The 24,119-nt window shown below is 42.7% G+C and overlaps 2 protein-coding genes across 4 annotated transcripts in view; both read right to left on the reverse strand.

Moving 5' to 3' along the window:
* Window positions 1–3,964: 3,964 nt before the first annotated feature.
* ap3m2 (adaptor related protein complex 3 subunit mu 2) lies at window positions 3,965–14,349 on the reverse strand. The gene is made up of 9 exons (XM_062417420.1): window positions 14,257–14,349; window positions 11,493–11,785; window positions 11,126–11,297; window positions 10,330–10,467; window positions 10,146–10,231; window positions 9,666–9,799; window positions 9,325–9,532; window positions 8,943–9,087; window positions 3,965–5,827 (listed from the first exon to the last, which is right to left on the reverse strand). The coding sequence occupies exons 2-9, from the start codon at window positions 11,763–11,765 to the stop codon at window positions 5,727–5,729; spliced, it is 1,257 nt and encodes a 418-aa protein (XP_062273404.1). The 5' UTR covers window positions 11,766–11,785; window positions 14,257–14,349; the 3' UTR covers window positions 3,965–5,726.
* A 3,798-nt stretch (window positions 14,350–18,147) lies between these two features.
* Window positions 18,148–24,119, reverse strand: part of kat6a (K(lysine) acetyltransferase 6A) — a 32,348-nt gene continuing 26,376 nt past the window's right edge. For all 3 annotated transcript variants that reach the window (XM_062417152.1, XM_062417150.1, XM_062417151.1), the window contains exon 17: window positions 18,148–24,027. In XM_062417152.1, the coding sequence (XP_062273136.1) occupies window positions 20,630–24,027 (3,398 nt within the window). In that variant the 3' untranslated portion in view covers window positions 18,148–20,629. The remainder of the gene's footprint in view (window positions 24,028–24,119) is intronic.

Here is a 24,119-nt window from a genome sequence, read left to right on the forward strand (position 1 = left end):
AAAAACAATAATAAACGCAGTATTGTTGAGAGATAAAAGTCAACAACAGCCAACATCCAAACGCTGTTAAATATGTGGCTGCACTTGCACAATCTGTCAGATCTTCATACAGACAGATGTCTTGAATCAGTCTTTGTGGTTGACTTTATCTATCTAGATATAAACTCAGCTGGAGAAACCCCCAATCCACTAAACTTTGTGGGCTGTTGCCAAAAGAGTTAGCTTGATATGCATCATTTTCTACTAGTCCAAGCCCCTCTGGAACATGAAGACTACAGGTTTAAGATATGGTATTCTGAGACAACTTCAATAACTTCATTATAATATTGTGTTTTTGGTCACCCAGGTGGCCCTGGAGAATCCAGATAGTAACTTCCAGTATGGAGTCCATCTTTCCCAGCTACCAAGAGGGATGGTAGGCGGTCCACCACAGTTTTGGAAGGGATGTTGGAGCCTGGGGAGTCATAGCAAAGTTTGCCCGGCCGCGTCACAGTCTGGAAGTGTGCAGAGACAGCAGAGAGGGTGAGACTTTTAATTAACATGGCAATGCTAAAAAAAAAAAAAAAAAAAACATATACTTTTTTGTGAGGGATTTAAATGTTAAGTTCTCATTGCCAATGTCTTAATTGCTACACTTTCTTGAGGAAATGCAAACTTAAATTAGCATTATTCTAATGTAATAATTCTCACAAGACATTGTGCTTAGATCATATTGGGGACTATTTAGGGGAGGGGCTATTTAAACACAGTCAGCCCATTGGGGTCAATGAAGAAACAAAGATAAAAGAAAAATTGGAAGAAATATGTTATGAGGCCATGTCGTTTTCTAATAAACCTTCACACCATACCATCAAGGCACAAGTTTTATTAACTAGCAAACAATTCATCACACTGTTAAACAGTTTAATGAATGTCTGATGGTGAATGATACTAGATGCTTTGCCCTACATTAGAGTTTAGTCAGACTGCTGTCTGGTATCGGTCTGGCTTTCCAAACACAGCTGTCACAGTGTTTTGCATCCAGTTGGCTCATCTCCCTACAGGCCTACGTGAGCAGTTTGAGAAGATACTGTGTTTTAATGGCAGACCCCTCATGACGGGGGCGTAAGTCTTCCTGAATGAAAGGAGGGGGGGTTGATAAGTTGATGCCAGGGACAGTCCTCTTTGTCTTGTGGTCACACGCTCCAGTCAACCGTCAATAAGAAGTGAATTGTTCTGAGAAAACCCAGCCTTTCTCTCTGCCACTGCTTGGTTTCACAGCCTGCATTGACTTAACATGTTTTGTTTTAGACATTAGCAGTAATGAGAATGGAAAGTAAAAGTCACATATTGCAAATGTTCATTTATTTTGGTACAGTGTTGACTAACCTTATGTAACGCAGTACATTAATATGGCTTTAAAATTGATATGGTTAAAAAAAGAGAAACATTGTAGCTATGGCAGGGCCTTCTGAGGCGGGAAAACCACAAATTAATTGTTGCTATGGTTTGTTACATTAGGTTTAATACGAACTGCAACAAAATAATTGTATAGCTTGTTTGCAGCTCGGCTAGCTTACAAACAGCCTGCGTTTGAACATTTATCTAGCTTTAGCTGAATAGCACTGTAGCCTCAACTGTAACTTTCATTACAGCACAGGTTAAGTATTATTTCGGGTAGCTACCAAACTTACCAAACGGGGGTCCATGGTTGGTTTTGGTAGACTGTTATTTGGAGTATTTTATGTAAAAACTGAACCTGTCGACTCGACCAACGCGGACAGATAGCATGAATGTAATAAAGCAAAGGTACAGGCGACATTAGCAAATGACCCTAAATGGAAATATTAGCTACCATAAATATAATTAGTGTGACGCAATGTGACGTTTTATTAATTGTAGAGGAGTCCTCCGCTTAGCTTAATGAAAACTATGCTGACAATTATCTAACAATTATTTGACAACAGATAATGACAATATCGCAGTTAAAGCTGTTAAAGTAATGCCAGCCTATTGGAATATTGAAATACTCGTTGATAAACACAGACTGAGCAGCAGAGCTTTTAAAGCAGTGCTATGTGGGTCAGTATTACAGTCGCGAGGTCACGTAACTGTATATCAGCCCTGTCACGAGCTGTTGCCGTGTTACTGTATGTCCACGTGCTCAGTGACAGGGACCTGAACCCCCTGCAGGGAGCCCGAGCAGCCCACACACACATCAAAGCAATCAGATAAAAACTAAAAGACATCCTTAGATTTACATGAAGATAAACTCTGTTATCTCCTCGCACTGATGTATTCAATACACATCCATTAGAGGTATAAGTGAGCCCTAATTGCTTCAGGTGACAAATACAACACTTTCACAAGGTGTGAGTACACACACTGATCTAAAATGCTTCTCCATCCACGTGTCACTCTCGGACCTAATAGGCTACCCTCCAATAAAAACGTTAATTATTTATATTTTAATTGAAGTATTATCCGATGGTTGCATCATTAAACACATCTCCATGCAACGCTCAGCTGTTTGATAAGCTCCTAATAACTGTGCTGTTCAGAAGGTTTTATATCAGTACTTTAATGCAAACTCACATAAAAGAAATTTAAGGCAACCCGGCTGCACAACAACCGTATCTGCACACATGAGAAATATACATGTCAATTCATAATAAAGAGACACCATTGACCTACCACATGCGATGAGTCGGTCTTTAAATGCCTCGAGATTCCTCTTCTCTCCGGGTGTTTTCTTTTTCTTTTTTAAAACTTCTTAAAATTGAAAAGAAATACAAAAAAACTCTCGCAAAAGTCGTCAGAGATCATAAAAAAAGTTATAGTATAGAGGAAAAAACATGAGGACCATTGCATACCTAGAGAATTCTCGTGCACAAAAGGAGAGAGTGAGAGAAAACTTATGACATAACTTTGACTTAAAGCTGGTTGATGTCTGGTCGATGGTGCAGGGGGTGAGAGAGAGGTGGTGGTTTGGGGGGGGGGGGTGTCCTTTGAAAGGGTTAAAGTTATCAGTAAATTATGGAGTGGAGTCCTGCCAGTTGGAGCAACGGGGGAGGGTGTTGTGTCACATGTGCGAGGGTTAAAATTGGCCCCTGTGCTGCTGAGGTTTTTAAGTAATGCTTCTGAAGTCTGATGAGATGATTTAAAATTATTCTCACGGTGCTGTAATCATATTTGAATCGATACCAAAGAGTGGGTTTTCAAAAGGCTCCTGTGATGTCATGTGTGGGTGTTTAACCAGATGTTTTGACATCAGGAGGGGAATGAGGATCAGGACCTTAAGATCTGAAAGCCCTATCAGTCCTGTTGGACGCCCCCACTTAGATGAGAGGGAACAGCGGCCCCAAATGACAGAGTTCAGGTATATCACCGTTTATCACAAGGAAGTGATGAAAGGCAGTCTTATGACTCACACCACCCTTAGAAAAAAGCTATTACACCATTACCAACAATAATAAGTGTTTTTGGGGTAATATCTGACAACAGTAAACTGTTATTTTTAATTACTCAGGGATTAAAGCAAGAAACGTTAGCCGAGAAGGTTGTCCAGGATTAAGAGCATACAATGTGCACAATTAAATATTATATGGATTTAAACTGCTGTCTGACATTAACCCCTGATTACTGTATTAGAGGACAAGGACCTAGAAGGAATAACCTCCAAAATGGTATCAGATTTCTTTAGGCATAGTCGTCGTCGTCGTCCCCCCCCCTCATTTCATCACATACTGTAGCCTGTCGCTCTGTGAATATGACAATATAGTCTTTGAAAATTGAATCTTATGACTATTGATTTCCACTATTGACTCAGACTTTGAAACTGATAGATGTAATCATTTCTGAATAGCCTTATGATTGGTCACATAATACTATTTCACTTCACAGTAGAATAGCCGTTCAGTAATTAGTATGCTCACTCAGTTATAACACATCAAATCTTTATTTTTACACCATTAGAACTCTCCATTGGAGGCTGTTAAACAAACACAAACAAAATGCTGTAAACACAAAATGCAAACCTTCTGAGGTACCTTCTTCTGGCCATTACACCACATCATCATCATCATCATCATCATCATCATCATCGTTTTCTTCCCCGCATTCTATTCATAACTACCACGGGCCTCTATGGCAACAGTTGGCTTGGATATGATGGTGGGCCGATTTCAGCAGAGACCCAGAGGCGTGAATGCATCATATTAACTTTCCTTCTGCTTAATGCAGATCAGCTCAGTTGCCATGGAAGCATTCGTAATGTTATGTTTACATGATGTATGCCAATAGATATTAAGATGTTTCTCTGCTTGTTATGAAGTGTTGTGATGAGCTGAGGAAATCATTTGGATCAGTGTTGAGTATCACGCTGACACACGAGTAAAAATAGATTCTCTTGGCCACGTTTCTATATGATGAAAACAAAACCTGCTGAGGATTGCTCGTATAATAGAGTTAAATAACAACCGTATGTCCAGTTAAAGCTTTCCAAAAATGTAATTAGAGTACGCAGGAATGTGAAACAGTGTAGACAAGACATTATACAATCTGTATATGATCTGTTTTGTTTAATAAATAATAATTTAAGTTGAATAAAAAGGCAAATGTGTGGTTGAAATTTCTTCCAGAAGCTTTCATGGTAATAAATAGCTCGCACAGCTACTGTAACTTGTCACCTGTCTCGCTCGCATTGAAGATGTTAGTACCAGCAGCGGATGTGAAAGTGCGTGAAGGAGGACGGATTGAGTGTCACATTCTCATACGTCAGTGTGCTGACTCCAGTGCTGCGGATGACGACGATGACAAAAACAAAACAAAAAAATGATTCGGACAAGAAAAGAGGAAACGCAAGAATACAAGAATAGAACGGACTGGGACGCAAACAGAAAACACACGAATGCTGGAGACGGGAGAGGAAGGAGAAGGAGGATTTTAAAGAAAAAGAATGCAGTGGCTTGAGTGGACTTGAGTTTCAGTTTGGTGTACAACTGAGCTGGAAGAAAATTGCATCAATTACATCTTGCAGAGGCCCTTTTAAGCATGAAAACACTGAGTTTTCTTTCATACTATACAGCTCATGCTATCACTGTTTATCATGGGGGGGGGGGGGCGCTAGTTTGATATCATATTGGGCCATTATGTCTTGTTTGGAGTGTAAATAACAGTCACTAGCACATATCTATCAAGACAAACATTACCATGGATGATAAAATACTACTTGGAGAGGTGGTGGTCAGATCCGTTTTAAAGCTTAGAGTTAAAGCTTAAACAGTACAGATTAGATTGTGGTCTGTTGGTTTGTTAGAGCATGAAATGTATGCTTGAATTCAAATAGGCGTCAATTTGATTGAGATTTAGCTGCTTGGATTAAATTATCAGTAAAAATGCTGTTAAAGGTGTGTATCATTGGAAATACTGTATGGACATGTATGAGCAATATTGGGCTCAGTTGGGTTTGGTCCGGGTTCAGCTTGGACAAATATGAACATGTAGTTTGGATCAATCTCTGCACTCAAAGCTTTAACCTGTTTACTGAACATTTGATGCTTTTGCTTCAACTGAGGTTTCTATGTGCAATGGTCCGTTCTTAACTGCTACAAGGAGCCTTGCAAATTTGTGTAGGTCGATCCTGAAATGCATATACAGCAGGGAATGTACCAACTCCCCTTCACCCCCGTCACTTCACCCCTCAGTCTCATGGTGGCTCGGTCCGGTTTGTCACGGAGCGGAAGTCTTTATGTCCGGACCTGGAACTTGCCAGCCTTGGTCATGTATTTGATGCCTTTGAAAGGTTTGTACTTCTCACCGTACATGTCCAGTCGGTTCACCTTCAGCCCTGTTGAAGGACACAAATGACAGATCATTTATCAATATACACGAATGACTTGATCAAGCACAAGAATCAAGAACCTGACTTGAATGTTTGAGGATTGTTGTAGACTCACAGTAGGGATTGCTGATGGATTTAAACATCATCCTATTTCAGTTCCCTCACCATTAGATAGATAGATAGATATACTTTATTGATCCCAATGAATTACATTCAAGGCACAGTATTAAGCTTCTGATTTTCCTTAAAGTATTCACCTGTCAAACTTTCGAAAGTATTTCAAGAATCCTCAAAGACTCTTCTAAGCATTGGGATGCAAAGAATGTTTTGTATGCAAAGTTGACACAAAGTATCTCATGTACAATCAGTTACATCAGTGTATTTCTCTCCTTTATTTTATAAATACATAGATAATAATACTTAATATTTTTCTTGAGTTTTACAAAAAAGATTATTTATTTATTTCAGGCTGCCTGGACAGGAGATAAGGAGATAAGGAGAAAGGGTTTTTTTGGGGGCTTTTTTTGTTTTGTTTTGCCTTTTTTGGACAGTTGGTGGCGGAGGCCGACAGGAAATAAAGGGGAGGGAGAAATGGGTATGACATGCAACAAATGTCCTTTGCCAGACTTGAACAAATTCAATCCTCATGCTTTTCCCATTTTTGTCTTCAGATCAGCAATTGGACTAGAACTTAAACCAAAACTAGAAAACAACTTTTTTCACTTTAATTGTTAACTCTATATTATCTGCCACTATTGCATCTCTTTAAAAAACACTGTCACTAGCTATGCTTGCTGTTGGATGGATGGATTTGTGAAAAAAATCAGAAAGGATGTTTTGAGATATTTTTATTTATGAAATATATCAGTGAGCCTATACAGATTATAAATTATAATTATAAAGCCGGCTATTTCTCACAGCTGTTACAGTAACATTTATAAAATAATTATCAACTTTAAAACAATTACAAAACTTGAACACTGAATTTGAATGAACATTTTCTATCCATTTTTTTTTTTTAATTTAATGAATTAAGTGGTGTGATATTTTCACTCTCAGCGATGCAATGTTACATTCAGTGCTCATGTACTTCACAATTAAAGGTTAAATGCTAATTTCCAAGGCCAGAATTAAACGCTCCAATGCTCCTTCAGCAGCACTCAGCCAGATGCTTATGGCCCTATTTTCACAGCACAAGTGCAACAAGCATAGTAGTGTAGTATGTCTTGGGCGTGTAGACTGTGTGTCTCAGTGCACACCTGCTATTTTGGTTCATGTACGTGCAGCAGTGCAATGAGCAAAGGGCTGGATGAAGTAGACTGTTGTAGTGATTATTAAATACTCTCTCAGCCAGTCACACCACTGCTGTCATAGCTCTGAAACAGCTGATCCACTCACAATTAAAAATGAAAACCTCCCCTCAATCATGGTCACATAGTTTAGTAAATGATGTTAAACAATAAAGTTTACACTGCAACATGTTTCAAGTATAAAACATGAGATGTTAACAACAAACAATTGGCTGATTAGTCCTGCTGCTAACCTGATGTCTCGTTCATAAAAAACAGCATATCCACAAACCAGTCTGACCAGTCTGACATGTGTAGAAGTGTGTGTGGTTATCTGTAGAAGCCTGGTAACACCAGGTGATTTAATGAAGGTAAACACAGTGAACGGTCGTGTGTAACACACTACGCTCTGGCACACCACTTCTTAGAGGCTGCCGGTTTATCAACATATCAGTCCTGCTGCAGGAATTGAATGAACTGAAAGAGAAGCTTTTCATACATAATAAAGAGCTGTGGACAACAGATACTGTCAGCAGACACATTCATTTACAGATCTAAACAGACCGATACACTGTCTTTCCTGCTTTAACCACAAAGAATGTTATTTCAGTTCCTGTAGAGGGGTTGTCTGCGGCGTGTTGCCAATCTTTTACCAACATCTCTGCAAGTCTCTGAGCAGGGAAGGAGGCAACCCCTGGTCCATTGACTGTGTCATCATAACTGAAAGTTTCTTTATGATTTAACTATTGTTTGCATTATAGACTTTTCTCTTGTTGCAGCACTTTACAGACTTTTTAAATTATTATTTTAATTTAAGATATTTTATATGGTCTATGGTTGAAGCAGCATTAATTACTATGAGGGGGATAACAATAACTGAGCAGAGGTAGGGGGATATAGAAGGGTGGGTCTGTCAGTGTGTCTCTAAGGGCCCTGGTTATCTATCTAGGCTATAGCAAGCATAGCCAATACCTGTGTTTTTGTAGAGATGCAGTCAGGGCAGATAATATAGATTTAAGAATAATAAAATAATTTATTTTCTGGTTTTGGGGAAAACTTCTATTAACACCATGAATCAGGACTCCCATATACTTAATTCATTACATGCATGCTGGTCACAATGCCTTCCAAGCTGTGAAATCAGGATTTTATACATAAGATTTTGCATTATTAACTAAGATCCTGTATAACTTCATGCTATACAATGTGTCTGTAAATGTTATTTGCAATCTACAAGTCAACAATCTAAAATTATGTGTATCAAAATGTAATCCTGGTATCATCTCTCTGATGTCATGTGAGAATGTGAATTTGTGGCATTTGGCGCCATCTAATGGCCGATGCATCGCTTTGCTAACACAATGAGACTGTCAGGTGGTTATCAGCTGAGCAAACTATGTGATGAAAGCTGCTGGTGTATGTGGAGGCTAAGCTCAAATGGTAAATAGCAAAAGCATTCATTAGTAATATAGGACCCAATGTCTCAGCAGGAACACACACCAGCCTCTTACTGTTTGAGAGAATTTAAACTAGTAAAACTTTTTATTGTGAGGCTAAGTGTTGATGATGTGGTGTGTGTGTGTGTGTGTGTGTGTGTGTGTGTGTGTGTGTGTGTGTGTGTGTGTGTGTGTGTGTGTGTGTGTGTGTGTGTGTGTGCATATTTTTTTATCTTTGAAGGAACCAATTTCAGCTGAAAACCAGCATTGTGAAGATATTTCTCTGTTGTCAGCACATTTTGGTCAGTCCCCACAACTTGTGTGTCCTCACAAGGATATAAAAGACAAACGCGTGTGCATGTGTGTGTGCGTGTGCGTGTGTGTGCGTGCGCGCACCTGAGATGGCCATCTGTTGGATCTTCAACTGGATGTTGATGGTGGGGTTTTCGTCAGGTTTGGAGGCCCCGGCCTGCAGACTCATGGTGCCTTTAAGACTGGGAAGCTTCTGGGGGTTGATCTTCCCAACATCCCATGACAACATCTAGCCAAAACACACATCACATCAAGATGCCAAAGTGAGATCACTATCAGTTGGGAGGAAAACATGAATAAAAGCAAGCTGTGGCATACTTGATCCTACAGATTGGTGTCAGTTTGGAATCATGCAACTACTGTGTAACAAATCTGAACTATAACCATCATTTTTCATCCTCATATTGATGTGTTCTCCCCTTCCTTTTTTAGGCACACAAAGACACACAGACATATTTTTAAGTACCTTTGTGACTGGGTCAAAGGTGTATGTTCCCTGGGAGGGGTTGAGGTTGGCGTTGAGAACACCTCGGGGCAGCTGGCTGCTAACCAGGACTGACTCCACAGACTTGCCCATGGTCTGTTTGGGGCCCAGGGTCAGGTCAAAACGCCCCTGGGAGCTTCCCTCACGGAAGGAGATGTTGTGCTTGACGTACACTGGGATAGCTACCAGGCTGGAGAAGAAGCAGGACAGTAGACGACTTAGTTTAACAGCAAGTCTTTCACACAGTACAGATATGTTGGCAGCTACTGTACAGAGGACACAATTTAACATAATCTTTAAGAACCAGAATGAACAATACTTACTTCTGAGAGCTGACGTGATAGGAGAGTAACCGGAAGTTTCCATCAGGGGGAATGAAGGAGAGGATCCGCTCAGCCTCCCAGCGCTTGAACCTGACACACGGGTGGAAGCTGACATCATCCAGCAACCGAGGATTCTGAAAGAAGGAGGAGAATGGCCATTTGGTTAGGGGGGGTGAGTAAAATAAAATGTGCTTACGCATTCTGTAAAGCTCATGCCATTACTGTGGTAAATGTTTTGTGTTACCAGCTCTTAAAAATGTTTTATTTCCACTTAGGCTCAGTCGAACTCTTTCCAAAGCAACAAAAGAAGTTATGACATAAAAAAAAAATCTTGTTTACAGATTGAGAGCTTACATAATTCCTGGCGAGACACTTGATACTCTTTGGGTTGGATTTATAATCATGTATTTGCATATGTTCTGTACTAGACTGATAACGTAGTTCCACTGAGAGTTTAAATCCACAATTCTATAACCTTACCATAAATGACAGAGTGAGGTCTGGCATGCCGGTCAGTTTTACACAGGCATCAATAACTCCCTGGATTTCTGCTGTAATAGTGGAGCCTGAGGAGAAAACAACAAGGTGTAACACTGCTTTACAAATCAGGGTTTCACACATAACACACTCTGACTGCCTATGTCTAACATAATGAGAAAATTACCTGATTTATCAATGATAGCGTCGATCTCCTCCACCACGTCAAAATAGGCTTCATTGTTAGTGTATTTGACTCCGGTGCGTCGCCATGGCACCACTGACAGCTGGCCTGTAGGAAGCTGTTCACCCACGTTGGTGCTACCTAGTAGAGACATGAACCAGATGGGACATTTGTTTTAAAAGTATATACACAGTGCATTATTCTGACAACGGGTAATATAAATGTAATAAATTATGAATACTCTTTCCCAACAGGTGACACTATAATGAACTCATTAGCATATAAAAAGTTACTGCAAGCCTGACAGTTTGGAACCTCAACACCATTAACTGTGCCATGGCAGAAATAAAAGAATAACTTAATAAGCGTTCAATCTTTCATGACAGAAATGTTAACCCCTTCTGTAGTCTTCCCATTGACCATGAAACTTTTGTCCTCTTGGGTCAAAATTGACTGTTTATAGAGGATAAAGTATAATTATCACCTAATTCTGTGTAAGACCTTTTTAGCCAACTTATTTCCACAGGTTTTACACATATTTTGGGATTTTATGTTCAATAGGCCTCATTTAAAATGAAATTATAACTCATTTTTAGTTAACACCTGTTTTCCTCCCAGGTCAAAATTGAACCTTGGCTCCCCTCATGTTTTACACACACAGTACCTCCAACACATTATGACAGATTGTATTTAATATCATATTCAGGGCCTGACATCATTTCTAAACATCTAGTTGTACAATAAATAGTCAAAGTGATGTACAAAGTGATGGATTTTGAAACACATCAGTGTATTGTACCTGTGATGGTGTTGACCATTGTGCGGAGGATGGTGGGGGGCTTGATGAGCTCTTTAAGGATGTTGGACTCTGTGGCCAGGGGAAAGCCGTTGTCCAGCATTTCCTCCAGTAGCTCATAAACCACTACGACATTGTCCTTGATGGCAGCCTCTGTACACACCCCGAAATAGTCCTAATAACAAAGAACACAAGTGGTATATATATGTTAGTCTCAAAGAGAAGGACTGAGGAGGGAACAAAGAAGAAAACCAAGGCGAGAGCAGAGGATGTACAGTAAAACCAGAGACCACAGCATGAACATCTCATAAAGCTTAGAGTGGGCAGTGAAAATGCAGGGAAGCAACAATATGAGAAGACAAAGGAGGACCTGGAATGTGTCGACGACTCTGTGGAGAAACTCGATGACAAAGAGCGGCGGCACCTCGCTCTGAATCACTGCAACAAAGTAGATGCGATGTCTGAGCACGCTGATAAGGTAGTGGTGCGGTGTGGGGATCACCGGCGGGACGTTCTCGGGCTCAGTGGCGCGCTCCTGAGCCTCGAAGAAGTAATCGCACACAGAGCGGCTGACCACGCTCTTCCAGTGCTTCTCCAGGAAAATGTCCCCCGAGGCGTTGACTAGGAATAGACTGTGGATCATTTTGGCCGGAGGCTGAGAGGCTGAAAATAGAAAGAGAAGCCCGATGCATTTAAATCAGAGAAGGTTTGGGATTTCTAATCAACTGTAAGAAGCTCAATTCAAATTGTAACTGCACATATGACATAATAGTACGTAATTACTGTATGTTTCAAACAAGAAAATCATCATCAGTTTTTTTCTATGTTCACTACTGTTGTGAGCTGTAAACAAAGTATGAATTCACTGGATTATACTTCATGTAACTTTAAAGAAATATGCAATACAATTCATTGAATATAAGTGAATATATACTGAATGTTTAGCTTCTAATTAAGAATCAATGAAACACAGTTTTTCTTTAAAAAGAGGGGAAACCAAATGACACACAGAACAGTCAATTAACAAAACAGGACCTAATAACTGACTTGTTGTCTGAACTGTAAACAATGTGTAGAAGGCAATAATTCAGTTTGTGAGTGGATAAAAGTTGAATTTGGGAATAAATGGGGGTATTTTACATATCAGCAAAAGATATGCATTTCATTGTTTGTGTATGGTTGCAGTTTTGTATGTTAGTAAATAACTTTAGACTAAAGACTTTAAAGACTAACACAGTATTTGAACAAGCCCTAAACTTTGAAAAACTCTGACTCAACTAAGCCTGACCTTTATGAAGTATGAGAACAAAAAGCCTCCAATAGCTCCACACCGTGTAAATCTATGCATGGCTAATAGTGGGCTGTTGAACAGACAGCCCCTTCCCCACTCACATGACTACTTGGTGGATAAAAGGCAGTTTTTACGCTCTGGATAATTCACAAAGACTGCTCATACAATGTGCAAACCTCTGTATTAGAGAATGCAGTTGAACTGCTAGCTCTGTGTATCTTAATGGTGTAGATACAATGTAGCTGTTCACAGTTTTTTTTATAAAGTATCAAAGAGCAAAGCAATGATTGCTGCAACCTTGTATTTATTTTCCACCGCAAGTCTCTAAGTGAAACTAATGTTCCACATTTAGCTCATGCTTTCTCAGTCTGAGTCCATTAAAAACTATTCATTTACTTTATTGTTATTATTTATATTATTATTATTTATTTATTTGTATAACTTGTTTCTCTCTCTTTTTCAGGAGACACTTTTTAAAAAATGTATTTTACAGAATTGTATCTATTTAATTGTTATGCTCTATTATCTCTATCTCTGTTAATAATTTGTTGTTAGTTATGATCTGCATTGTCTCTTTAACCGCAAGAATTAGTCCAAATAGGTGGCTGACCCTTCCTGGTCATGGGGGGTAAGGGTGGGGGGTGGATTGATTGTCGGAACAGCTGTCATTATGTACACTATGTTGTATGATTGATATGAACATTACAAAATAAAAAATGCAAGGGCTCGGATGGCTCGGATGAAACACTAATTGTTGTGTGTTTATGTAGATGTGTCAATATAACATTTATCTTTATCTAAATGATGTTTGGCTTACACTTATCATTATTAAAGTCCTCCTCCATTAAAAAATGTGTTTTTCTTCTTCTTCCTACAGTTGAATGTTTGAGCTTCACAGTGCAGAATCATGTATGTGCAGAGTTTGTTTTCACATTCATATGTTGAAAGTGGAAAGTGTCTCTTAGCTCACTGAAAATCCAGGTGTAAGTGTAGACGTACGAGCAGGATTTGTAACATTACAACTAATTTTGAACCCAATCCTGTTCCAATATCCAATTCACACAAGCGTGATGTGGAAACTTGAAGCCTGCAGTGCACGAACACACAGACTGGACTTTACAGTGAAGCATCTAGTGTCCAGCAGTTACACTTCTGAGATTCAATATATTTTGCATATTATGATACAGCCTGGATTTTAACCAGAGAGTATTTGCATATGTTACTTCAAGGATTTGAACAAGATCATTTGACTTTTTTTTGTGGAAAAACAACCACATCAGACTCCAATTATAATTCAGAGTAGAGTATTTTGTATGAATTTTAAAACATGTGTGGAGGGCAATCTTTAAGTAGTGATGAGGAGTGATGATAGACAGTAGCAGACATTTGAGCTACTTAGAGCAACAAAACTCAACAGGCATCATTACTTCAGTCGTCTTTAGCCAACTTGCTATGTCTGGGAAAGATGACACCGGAATATTCATTAAATATGCGGCAGAGCTATCGAGTTCGGCCTGGATATAACGACTATAACTCAACGCTACAGGACCCTGAGGGAAAGGCAGCTACATATATTTATTACCACGTTAACATGTTTTATGACACCCAGCTTGGTAGTAAGCTAGCTATATAGCATAGCGTTGAAGGCCTCCATATCCATAAAGAGTAGTAAAAAGATGCTACATCAGTACGTCCTGCTGCCTCTCAGTCTCATGACAGAGGAAAAGCCGCGTCACCCGGTGCAGGAACACACACACACACACACACAAAATAACGATGTTTTCATTTCTAAAAACCTACTTTTTGACACATACGAGACAGTTATAAGTTACGACGCACTTACCGAAGACAAATGTAGCGTTTTCGTCTTGCCTTTTCGCCCTTTTTCTCCCCCAATGAAAGATTAACCAGCCGTCGTTTCTTCCCGTTAGGTGGATCAGATCCTGATGTGAGAAACAGCAGATGAGCAGAGACGACCAATCAGAAGCCGAGAACACAGACAAGACCCGCCTACTCGAAGGTATCATAGGTTAATAATAGGGAAGCTGGTGCTCGTGACTCGGCGGTGATTGGACGAGGGAGGCAGAGCTTCAGTAAACACCAGTAAAACCTGTCCGATGATTGGCCTAAGGGTGTAGCTGGTCTGACATTTTGTTTCTAGTATCAGATTTCATCTTGTGGGCTTCTCTCCATTCACAGCAAACACACACAGGAAGAGGTGATTTATAGAAGAAACGTCAGCAGTCTATTAGCAGTCTAAAAACAGCATACAACTCAATAGACTTCTTATTTTTTTAATACACACACACCAAATCTACTTTTTTTTATCTATAAAAAAGAAAAGAAAAAAGATTGTAATTGAATAGATATAATAGATAAATAGATAGGAGAGGCTTCTGATTCTGTGATTGATTATTAATACATTTACATGCGCAGCATTTGTTATATGTCAAGCAGAATTTATAAAGGGTACATCTCATTACCTTACACAGTGTATCACTGCACGCAGGAGCTCTATTAAGAGGAATGACGTAACCAGTCCTGTTGCAATGAGAAGCAACATCATATATCTCATCTCTATTTTTTATTTCCTCAGGGAAAAGAGAGCATTTTGGATTTTTCCTTTCAAAAGTTTATTTCCAGGAGGCATGAATTTTTATAGTTTAAAAAAAACAAAAATTATTGTTTTTTGTGATGTATAACTTTGCACTGTTCTATTATATTTTATTCTCTTCCACATTAAGCACATTTATATATCTATATTTATATGTATGAGGGTATTTTTTATGTATGTGCATATGTATACATATATTATGTATATTTATGCATATATGTAAGCAAATATGGCATATCAAATAGACACAGTTTAGACTTTAGGCTGTATTTTTCTGGTTCATGGACCCAGAGGTCCTGCCAGGGATGTAGGGCCCCAGGAAAAGATATCACATTGGGCCACAGTTGCAGTCTCCTGCAGTCTAATACTAACTGTATTATATTTACTGACATTGAGCTGTGAAAATATCACACTGTGCAGACATGCATGCAACATTCTGCATACAAATAAAGCGTCAGTTTAATTGTACATGAAATATTCTATTAATGTCTATTAATGATGAAATGTTAATAACGTTCTAATATTTTTTTAGGGCCCCTGTCAGTCATTGGCCCTTAGAATCGTCCTAACTTTTCACCCCCTTATGGCGCCCCTGCATGGACCAAGTATGGTGCCACTCATGTCATTCATTGGATATGGCCCTTGTCTCCCTGCCTGTCTGCGACAATGATTAGCCAGAAGTCACATGACCATGTACCCAACCCACCTTGGTGGATTACCCATTGGCTGATGCATATCTGGATGCACATTATTGGGTTTTTTTTGTTGTTGTTTTTTTTTAACCTTTTTGAATTTTGTTCTGTTTTTTAAATATAAATACAGTTTGTAATGTGTTTTATGATGACCCTTCTCCCTTTTTTCCCCCTTCTCCATGCACCTTGGAAGTAGGTGAAGTTGTGCCATAAAAAACTCCACCCTGTTTCTACCGCATTTGTTGCATGTGTAGCAATGTTATTTGGACCAAAAACAAAAGCACAGTGCAGAGATGCAAAATCTATTCTTACAAAAAATCCCTGATGAAAAACAATTGATATTTCATGTATACTGTACACCCCACAATTGATTTCTTTAACCCTCCTGTTGTCTTCGAGTTAAGGAAGGAAGGATGGAAGGAAGAAAGGAAGGGAGGAGGGAAGGAAGGAAGGACGGAGGAAAGAAGGAAGGAAGGTAGGAGGGAGGGAGGGAGGAAAAAAGGAAGGAGAGAGGGAGAAAGGAAAAGAGGAAGGGATGAAGGAAGGAAAGAAGGACAGAGGAAAGAAGGAAGGGAGAAAGGAAAGGAAGGAAGGAGGGAGGGAGAGAGGGAGGAAGGAAGGAGGGAGGGAGGAAGGAAGGACGGAAGGAAGGAAGGAAGGAAGGAGGGGGGAAGAAAGAAAGGGGGATGGAGGAAGGACAGAAGGAAGGAAGAAAGAAAGGGGGATGGAGGAAGGAAAGAAGGAAGGGAGGAAGGACAAATAGAAGGAAGGAAGGGAGGAAAGAAGGAACAGACGGGGTCAATTTGACCCGGAAGGACGACACAAAGGTTATTATGTCAGAATATATAGAACATCACTGTGCTGTACTATACACTATACTGCATGTAACTTGTAGGCGTAGTATTCAATCACACCTCAACTGTTGATTCAAACTATGTGAAATCAATCATTGACCAGCAGAGGCCTATTTCATGCACAAGCAGGTTGCATAAAGGAATGAAAACTATAGATGCACAATGAATAACACGTCTCTGGGTGTTTGGGAGTAACCTTCATTTCAAGTGTGGCCCACACCCTGAAGTCAAAGTTTCAACATGTGCAAACAATGAAGCCAGGAGAAATCTTACCCTCGGTGTCATCCGGTTAAACCCTAACAGTAAATGTCAGTAAAGAGTTGAAGAGACATCACATAGCTTATAGACTCCATCTGGTATGAAAGAAAGAGTTTATTAGCGCAGAGACAGCTGGATATCTGGTGACTGGTTGTGATTCTGAAGGTCTCTATCTCAATGTATTTCCTAGCTGAAGTAAAGGTTGTAAATAGTAAATAAACAATATATTTTAAGTGGAATATTCAGTAGAGTGGTTTGATTAAAATATGCTCACCAACTGTGCTATCACCAGTGACTGGATGATCAGGTTTTGCAGTGTGTAGGTGAGATAAATGTGACTCTTGTGGGCTGTGAGATATTACACTGTAAAAAGTACTCTTCATTCACAATCCAGCAAAACAGAAGCTGGTAAAATCTGTATATATGGATTTTGCTGAAGGTGGAGTCAGAGATAGTACTCTTTATGTTCATATCAGTGTTTTTTGCTCACATTCTGCGGTGACATCTAGTGGCTGCGTGCGATGCCTTTAAGTCAAAAATCAATATGGTTTATAGCGGGGGTTAAGCTTTATAGATAAGACCTAGTTACTTACTTGGTCCAGTGTAGTTTAATGTTTAATGCTGTGTGTTAATGTTTAAAGTGTGTATGGTGACTTCCACTATGCACTGGCTCCAACTGCCATTCTTCATCCTCTCTTTTACGCTGTGTGTTATGTTGTTGCAATAATTCCTGAACCTAGTGTGCAACATAAGGAGTTAGTGCACTTAAATGATGTGAACTACTTGGAGGATAATTAATATTAATCCACAATTTAAAAAAAAAAGAACATTAAAGAGGTACTATAGTGATTCAGAATTGCACTTTCACTTTCAAAGTTTAGGGACTCTCAAGAAACAAGGGTCAACATCAAAATAGGTGAAGATATGATTTTGAGTGGCTAGTATAGGTCAAGCTCAAAAAATGACTGATCCTACATTTCCCATAATGCAATCAGTAGCATGTTTTATTGAGTCATTACTTAAGTGTCTTTTGAGCTCCTCATCTCCAGGTTGCAAAGCAGGCTTAGTGTAATAAATCTGTATTCTCAAAGGCCAGACATCATTTCTAAGAGCTAGCTTGTCTAGTAAAGTAGTGGTTTATATGTGTAAAATTGTCAGAGTTTTTCCTGTAAGTTAATGGAAAAGAGTACTTCCAGTTTGGAAAATGTGCATAGTGGTGAAACACAAACGTCCCTTTATAGTAAATCTCTTGACTGAGTTGATGACCTGAATCAAGTGCGACTTTAAAAAGCTCAAGTGAAACATGAATGGCTCAACATAATTTATTTTCATTTTATGTTAAAATGTACAGAGTTCTTTGAAAGTACTTGCTAAGAAAAAAAAACAAAAAAAACAAAAGAAAAAAAACGAATAAATGGAAATACATACAGGGACAGAGTAGAGAGTTGAGGCCGCTGAGCGCATATCAACCTTCACTGTGTGCCCAGCTGTCACTCCTCTCTTTATTTTGCGCTCTCTTAGCATACAACGCAACATGTACAATTACAAAGGATACAAAAAGGGAAGCGATATAAACAGACAGAAATATACTGAGCTCATTTTTACATGCCTCTTAAATGTAAAGGAAGTCATCCTATACACACACAAGTAAAAAAAGAAAAGAAAAGAATGCCAAGTGACTTTTAGATATTTGTAGTCCTTTTTGTTTAAAATAGCATTAATATACTACACAAAGATAGAAAAACTCTAGATGAGATGGAATGGAGAGGTTAAAGGCATCTTAAAGTCACTAAAAGTGAGTGGTAATTTTTTTAAATTTTGAATTTCTTAGTAATTATTACCCAAGAGGCGAGCTAAAAAATATGTATTGTTTTTTTTTATTATCCTGAAACAGAAGTGAAAAAAATGACAGTACCAATATCAATGTCAGAATTTCTTTTTTATATTATAGAAAAAACATTTTCTCTACAATAGGTTTTCTATAGTCCAAAAAAGAGTCAGCTTGTGTCATAAAAGAAAGCTGCCCAGTCTGATAAAATTCAGAAAGAAAGAAAAAAAAAAAAAAATAAAGTACAGAACAGAACAACACACACAAATTAAGTATGCAATGTCAGGTCTGTAAGAAAATGAAAACTCCTCTTTTTTTGACTTTGAATACTGGTACACTGGAGCGACCAGGTCAACCTCTGCCATTTAGAACGCCGTGACCCAACAGGACCTCAAATGTTTCCTCGCCTCCGACCCTGCTTTCTATGAGTTGTGCCTCTATGTGAGGGCCAAACCATGCACTAGAACAGACATGTAGGTGCGCCTTTTATAAAGGCTAACTGTCTACTGCCGTATTTCTAGTCGATGTGAGTGCAGGATTTTTTTTTGCAGAAAATAAAAAAAACAAAATATACAGTTTTAACAGAATACACCATTCAAAAGCTGACTTCTCGACCTCTTTGGGTCATTAACACTTCAGGAAGGGGGGAGGTCGGCTAATATTTTTAGCCGTCCTTCCTTAAAGCAGTTAAATGACAATCTCACTGTTTGTATCCTAAACTGCTAAAAAAAAATAAAACAAACAAAAAAAAAGGCTGACATTGTACACTGTCAGTGGAGTGTGGACAACAGCTGAATGTTGTACTTTCCTAAGCCAGCCACCAGTTGGCGATAGCTAGCCAGTGTGTGTCTGTGTCTGTGTGTGTGTGTGTGTATGTATGTGTGAGCGTGTGTGTGTAAGAGAGTGCTGCTGGATATTGGGAAGTACCAGAATATGTACATCTTTAAACGTTTCAGAAGTGGTGGCAAACTGGAAAATAATGCTACTCATTTCATTCATGGACATATAATAAGACAGTAACGAGCTCCTCTCCTCTCTGCGTCTTTGCTGTGTTTTTGGTATGACACCGTCCATCCGGGGGAAGACAGAGACTGCGGGAAACGGCTCGACACCTCGAACACCAGAGGACCCCCACCCCCCCCACCCCTCCCCCTTCCTGCTCCTTACGCTTTTCTGGAATAAAAAGGTGAAAAGCCTTCTGATGTTTTTAGGGGTGGGTAAAGAGGGGAGGTGTTTCTGAGAGAGCGAGAAGGTGTTATCACCATTTCAGAATTCAGAATGCCACACATATAAAGACCAAAGCATATAAGAGGTCGGACTGCACACGAGTATTTCAAAAAACGATCGAACGAAAACGGCAACAACGAAAATAAGGTTCGACATTAAGTTTAACAAAACAAAAAAAACGAGAGTCCGCCTACAATGTTTCATTGTCTCTTTTTTTCCAAGGTAAGGCTTCCTATATCAATTAAAAGATTGTGTGCATGGTTGAACATGATCAGTTAACCACTGTTTTTTCGTTTGCAGTCTTGACAAAGCAAGGTATTCCTGTATTGTCTTTTCTCTGTGTATCATCCTTGTTATCCTTGTCCTCCCCTACGCTCCTCCTGCACATCAAGAGGAAGAGGAGACTTTTTGGGCTTGTCTACAGAGGACTGTGTAGGCCTGGCCTGAAGCTGCGCGGGACGGCCCAGGTCCGTCTACACGCCCCCCCGACCTCAACCCCCTCCAATCTTTCTGACTTGCCCCAGCGGGGGGAGGGGGACACGAGCCCAAAAACAAAACAAAAAAGGGACAAAATGACGACGTAGAAAAAAAACAGGAAACCCAAAGACCCGCTCTGCCTCCAATCAACTCCTCTCCCTGGTGCCTGCAGCGGCACTGGAGAGTGTGAATAGGAGTAATGGACATTTAGAGTACAGCGAGTATCAGCTCTGGCACCGTGTCTCCTTTTCTTAGTTCCCTGCTGCTCATCTGCTCATGTACGGTGACTGTTTTGGTACGCCGGCGTAGCTGTGATGGGAGGGGCCGGTGTACATCATGTTGCCATGGTGATTGGGCTGCATAGGCTGCTGCGGGTAACCCTGCCCTCCCATCATTCCCATCTGCATCTGCATGGGGTACTGAGCTGGCTGATTCATGTAAGGGGGATTGCCATGGTAACCACTGTTCATCATGGGTTGGGGCATCCTGTAGCCGGCTGACATGGCGTTGAGCGGCGTCATGTTCATGGAATTGTATGGTGCCGGTGTGGGCATGAGGTTTGGCATCATACCGCGCTGCACGGCCAAGGTGCGAGGCGTGCCCTGCATAGCCACGGCCCCTGAGCTGCGTCCGTAGAGCTGCTGCTGGTGTGGGGCCGGGGCCAACTGCTGGGTGGCTTTGGACCGGATGGAAATATGGCCTTTGACTGTAGCCATCTGGCCCTGGAGTCGCTGCGTGTGTGGCGGGGGTCCCAGACCTATGTTGGTGGTGGGCATGTTACATTGCAGCTGAAGGGAGCCAAGGTTCATGGAGCCGGAGCTCAGGTTGGGGGGTGGGGTCATAGTGGGCTGGCCCTGAGGGAGGGTAGTGTGGGGTGAAGGGGCCAGCCCCGGGTTGGAGAGGGAAACACTGGTGGCGTAGGAAGTGACGGAGGCTGAGTGAGAGTAGGGCATGGCGTGGGGGTCCATGATGGTGTTGGTGAGCTGCTGGAGTTTGGCCAGGCTGAAGGTTGCGGAGGGCTGGGGGTAACCCCCCGTGCCAAAGTCCTGACCCATGCGCTCGTACAGGGTGCGGCCCCCTCCTCCGCCTCCGCTCTCGGGGATCTCCATGATCATGGGCGTGGAGGCAAAGCCGTTGCCCATGCTACACTGAGAAAGAGGCTGCTGTTGCTGCTGCGGTGGAGGTGGTGGAGCTGAGGGTGGAGGCTGGGAGTTGGGGGCCTGTTGCTGCTGAGGGGGCTGCTGCGGAACCTTTTTTTGGGACTGCTGCTGCTGCTGCTGCTGCTGATTGGTGCTGGGGGGCCTCTCGATCACACCGCAGCTCTGGGGAGACTTGATTCCACAGCTGGGGGTGTTGGACGGCGGTGGAGGGGGTGGAGGTTGTGGCACGGCGCTGCCTACGTTACTGGCACCTGGTCCGCTGTTGGGCCCCGGTCCCGTTTGTTGGATGAGGCTACAGCTGCCCATTCCTAACTGGGACCCTCCAGGTCCCGTGGAGGACGTTAGGCTGGGAGCCGGCACGAAGGAGCAGCTGTTGGACTGCGAGGAGGACGACGGGGTGGCCGAGCTGGAGGAAGACGAGGCCGACGACGAGGAAGCCGTGGACGCTCCTGCGACTACGGCGGCAGACATTCCCCCTCCGTTCCCCGTTCCGTTGCCCCCTCCGCCCATGGTGGAGTCGTAGCTGCTGGGGTTGTCGTAGTTCTCTGTAGTGCTCTCTATGCTGCCCAGGTCGCTGAAGCCGCTGTCCACCACCTGCTGTGAGTGGTCCGACACAGAAGGCACGTCCATCATCGGAGATGTCTCCATGTTCTGCTGGGAGGGGGCCGACAGAGAGCTGGGATGCTCCGGGGTGATCTGGGTGTACCCGCTTCCGGCACCTCCGCCGTTTCCCCCTGCTCCAGTGGGGCCAGGAGTACCTCCCCTCTGCCCTGCCGGCGTCGTGTCCATGATGCCCGAGGGTAACCCCGGGCTGTTCACCGATCGCACAGATTGACTGGGCAAGGGGGGCATTGGAGGATTAGGGAGGGGGCTGCTGTGCTGGGAGGCCCCGCACTCCTCCACTAACGCCAGGGCCTCCTCCTCAGCCTCCCCCGTGTGGCTGTAACTCTGCAGGGTCCGACAGGCGGCTAGGGTCTCCTCCTCGCAGTCCTGGTAGGCCCCATGGTGCGGGTGAGGTTCCGTCTCTTCGTCCTGGGCTTCCCCTTGCGTCAGCGACTGCACGGCCTGCACCGTCTCCAGGTCCAGCTCATTGGAGTGGTGATGGGGGTGGTGTTGGTGATGGTGTCCCAGCTCCTCTTTGAAGTCGGAGTGCTGGTGGGGGTGGGAGTGTGAGTGTGTGTGCTGGGGTTCCATCAACAGCGTGACGTCCTTGTCCTCCGGGTGCAGGGGCTGGAGCTCCATGGGTTCAGAGGGAACAGACATGGCCGTTACCGTTTCCACTGCCGCAGCTGCTGCGGCCGACTCCTCCTGCTCCCTGCGCCGCCTCTCCTCCTGCTGCGGGTCGGCCGAGGAGGGTCGACACTTTGTCTCTTGCACCTCCTCCTCAGCCTCCTCCTCCTCCTCTTCTTCCTCCTCCTGTTTGCTGACATAGTCCCTGGCCACGCTGTTCTCCATGTCTAAAAAAGCTTCACCTCCTTGGGGTTCTTCTTTGACCGGAGGTGAGCTCGCACGGGAGGCGGGCTCCTCCTCCTCGTCTTCATCGTCCTCCTCGTCTTCGGACTCTTGGCTTTTTCTCTTCTTGCTGCTGTTGCTCTTTTCTTCTAAGTGTCCGTCGCCTTCGTCGTCCGCGTCGTGGTCCTCGCTGCGCCTGCTCCCCGAGCCCGGCGTGACCACTGCTCGCCTGCTGATGCTGCTGCTGCCGCTGACGGCAGCCAGGCTGCCCAAGCTGCCACACTCCTCTTCCTCCCTCTCCTCGTCGTCGTCGTCTTCTTCCCTGTCACCCATGTCTGTGTCCTGAGGCCGGGACTGTGGGGCCCGGGGCCCTGAGGTGGAAGAGGAGGAAGAAGGGGACAGCAGGGGACGGGACGGTGGACGGCTGGGTTTGTCCTCCTCCCAGGTTCTTTCAGTCTCCTCCTCCTCGTCCTCTTCCTCCTCCTCCTCCTCTGGCTCGGAGGTGGTGGGAGGCGGTTTGGGTGCGGGCTGGGGTGGCTGGCGGAGGGCGGGGTTCTTGGGTGGTCTCCCTCGCCTCTTGGGGATCTTCTGCTCTACGGGCTTAGGGAGATAGTCATCTTCTTCGTCAGAGTCTTTCTGTTTGTTGTCAGTGTTGGTTCTGGACACTCGCTTGCTGTTACGTTCATCTGACGAGAGCAGCTGGGGATCTTTATCCATCTGTTGCTCCAGCAGCCTCTGCCTCTCCTGCTCCTGCCTCTCTGCCTCCTCTTGGGCCCGCTGCAGGTACCAGCTTCGAGGCTTGCGGCCAGGCTTCATCTTTATTTTGGGAGGTGGAGGATCGCCGCTCTGGGCCAGGCTGTCTGCGGCTGCTCGCTGGTTAGGCCCGCTGCCAGGCGGTCTTCCAGGTCCCCGTTTCTTCCAATGCAGTGGTTTACGACTCTTTCCCTTGGGCCAGCCTTTCTTCTTCTTGACTGGGACCTCTGGGTCTGCCGATAGGGTCTCTGAAGGAGCTGCTGGCAGTGTGGCCACAGGCTTCAGCACAGGAGTGAGTTCTGAAAAGGCAAAAAGACGCAAAAAAGTGTTAGATAACGCTGCTTCCAACCTGTGTTTATACAAGCAGTGATCACTGAATCCTGCGCTACTC

The sequence above is a fragment of the Scomber scombrus genome, chromosome 4 (assembly GCF_963691925.1).
Source record: "Scomber scombrus chromosome 4, fScoSco1.1, whole genome shotgun sequence".
In the NCBI taxonomy this organism is placed as follows: Eukaryota; Metazoa; Chordata; class Actinopteri; order Scombriformes; family Scombridae; genus Scomber; species Scomber scombrus.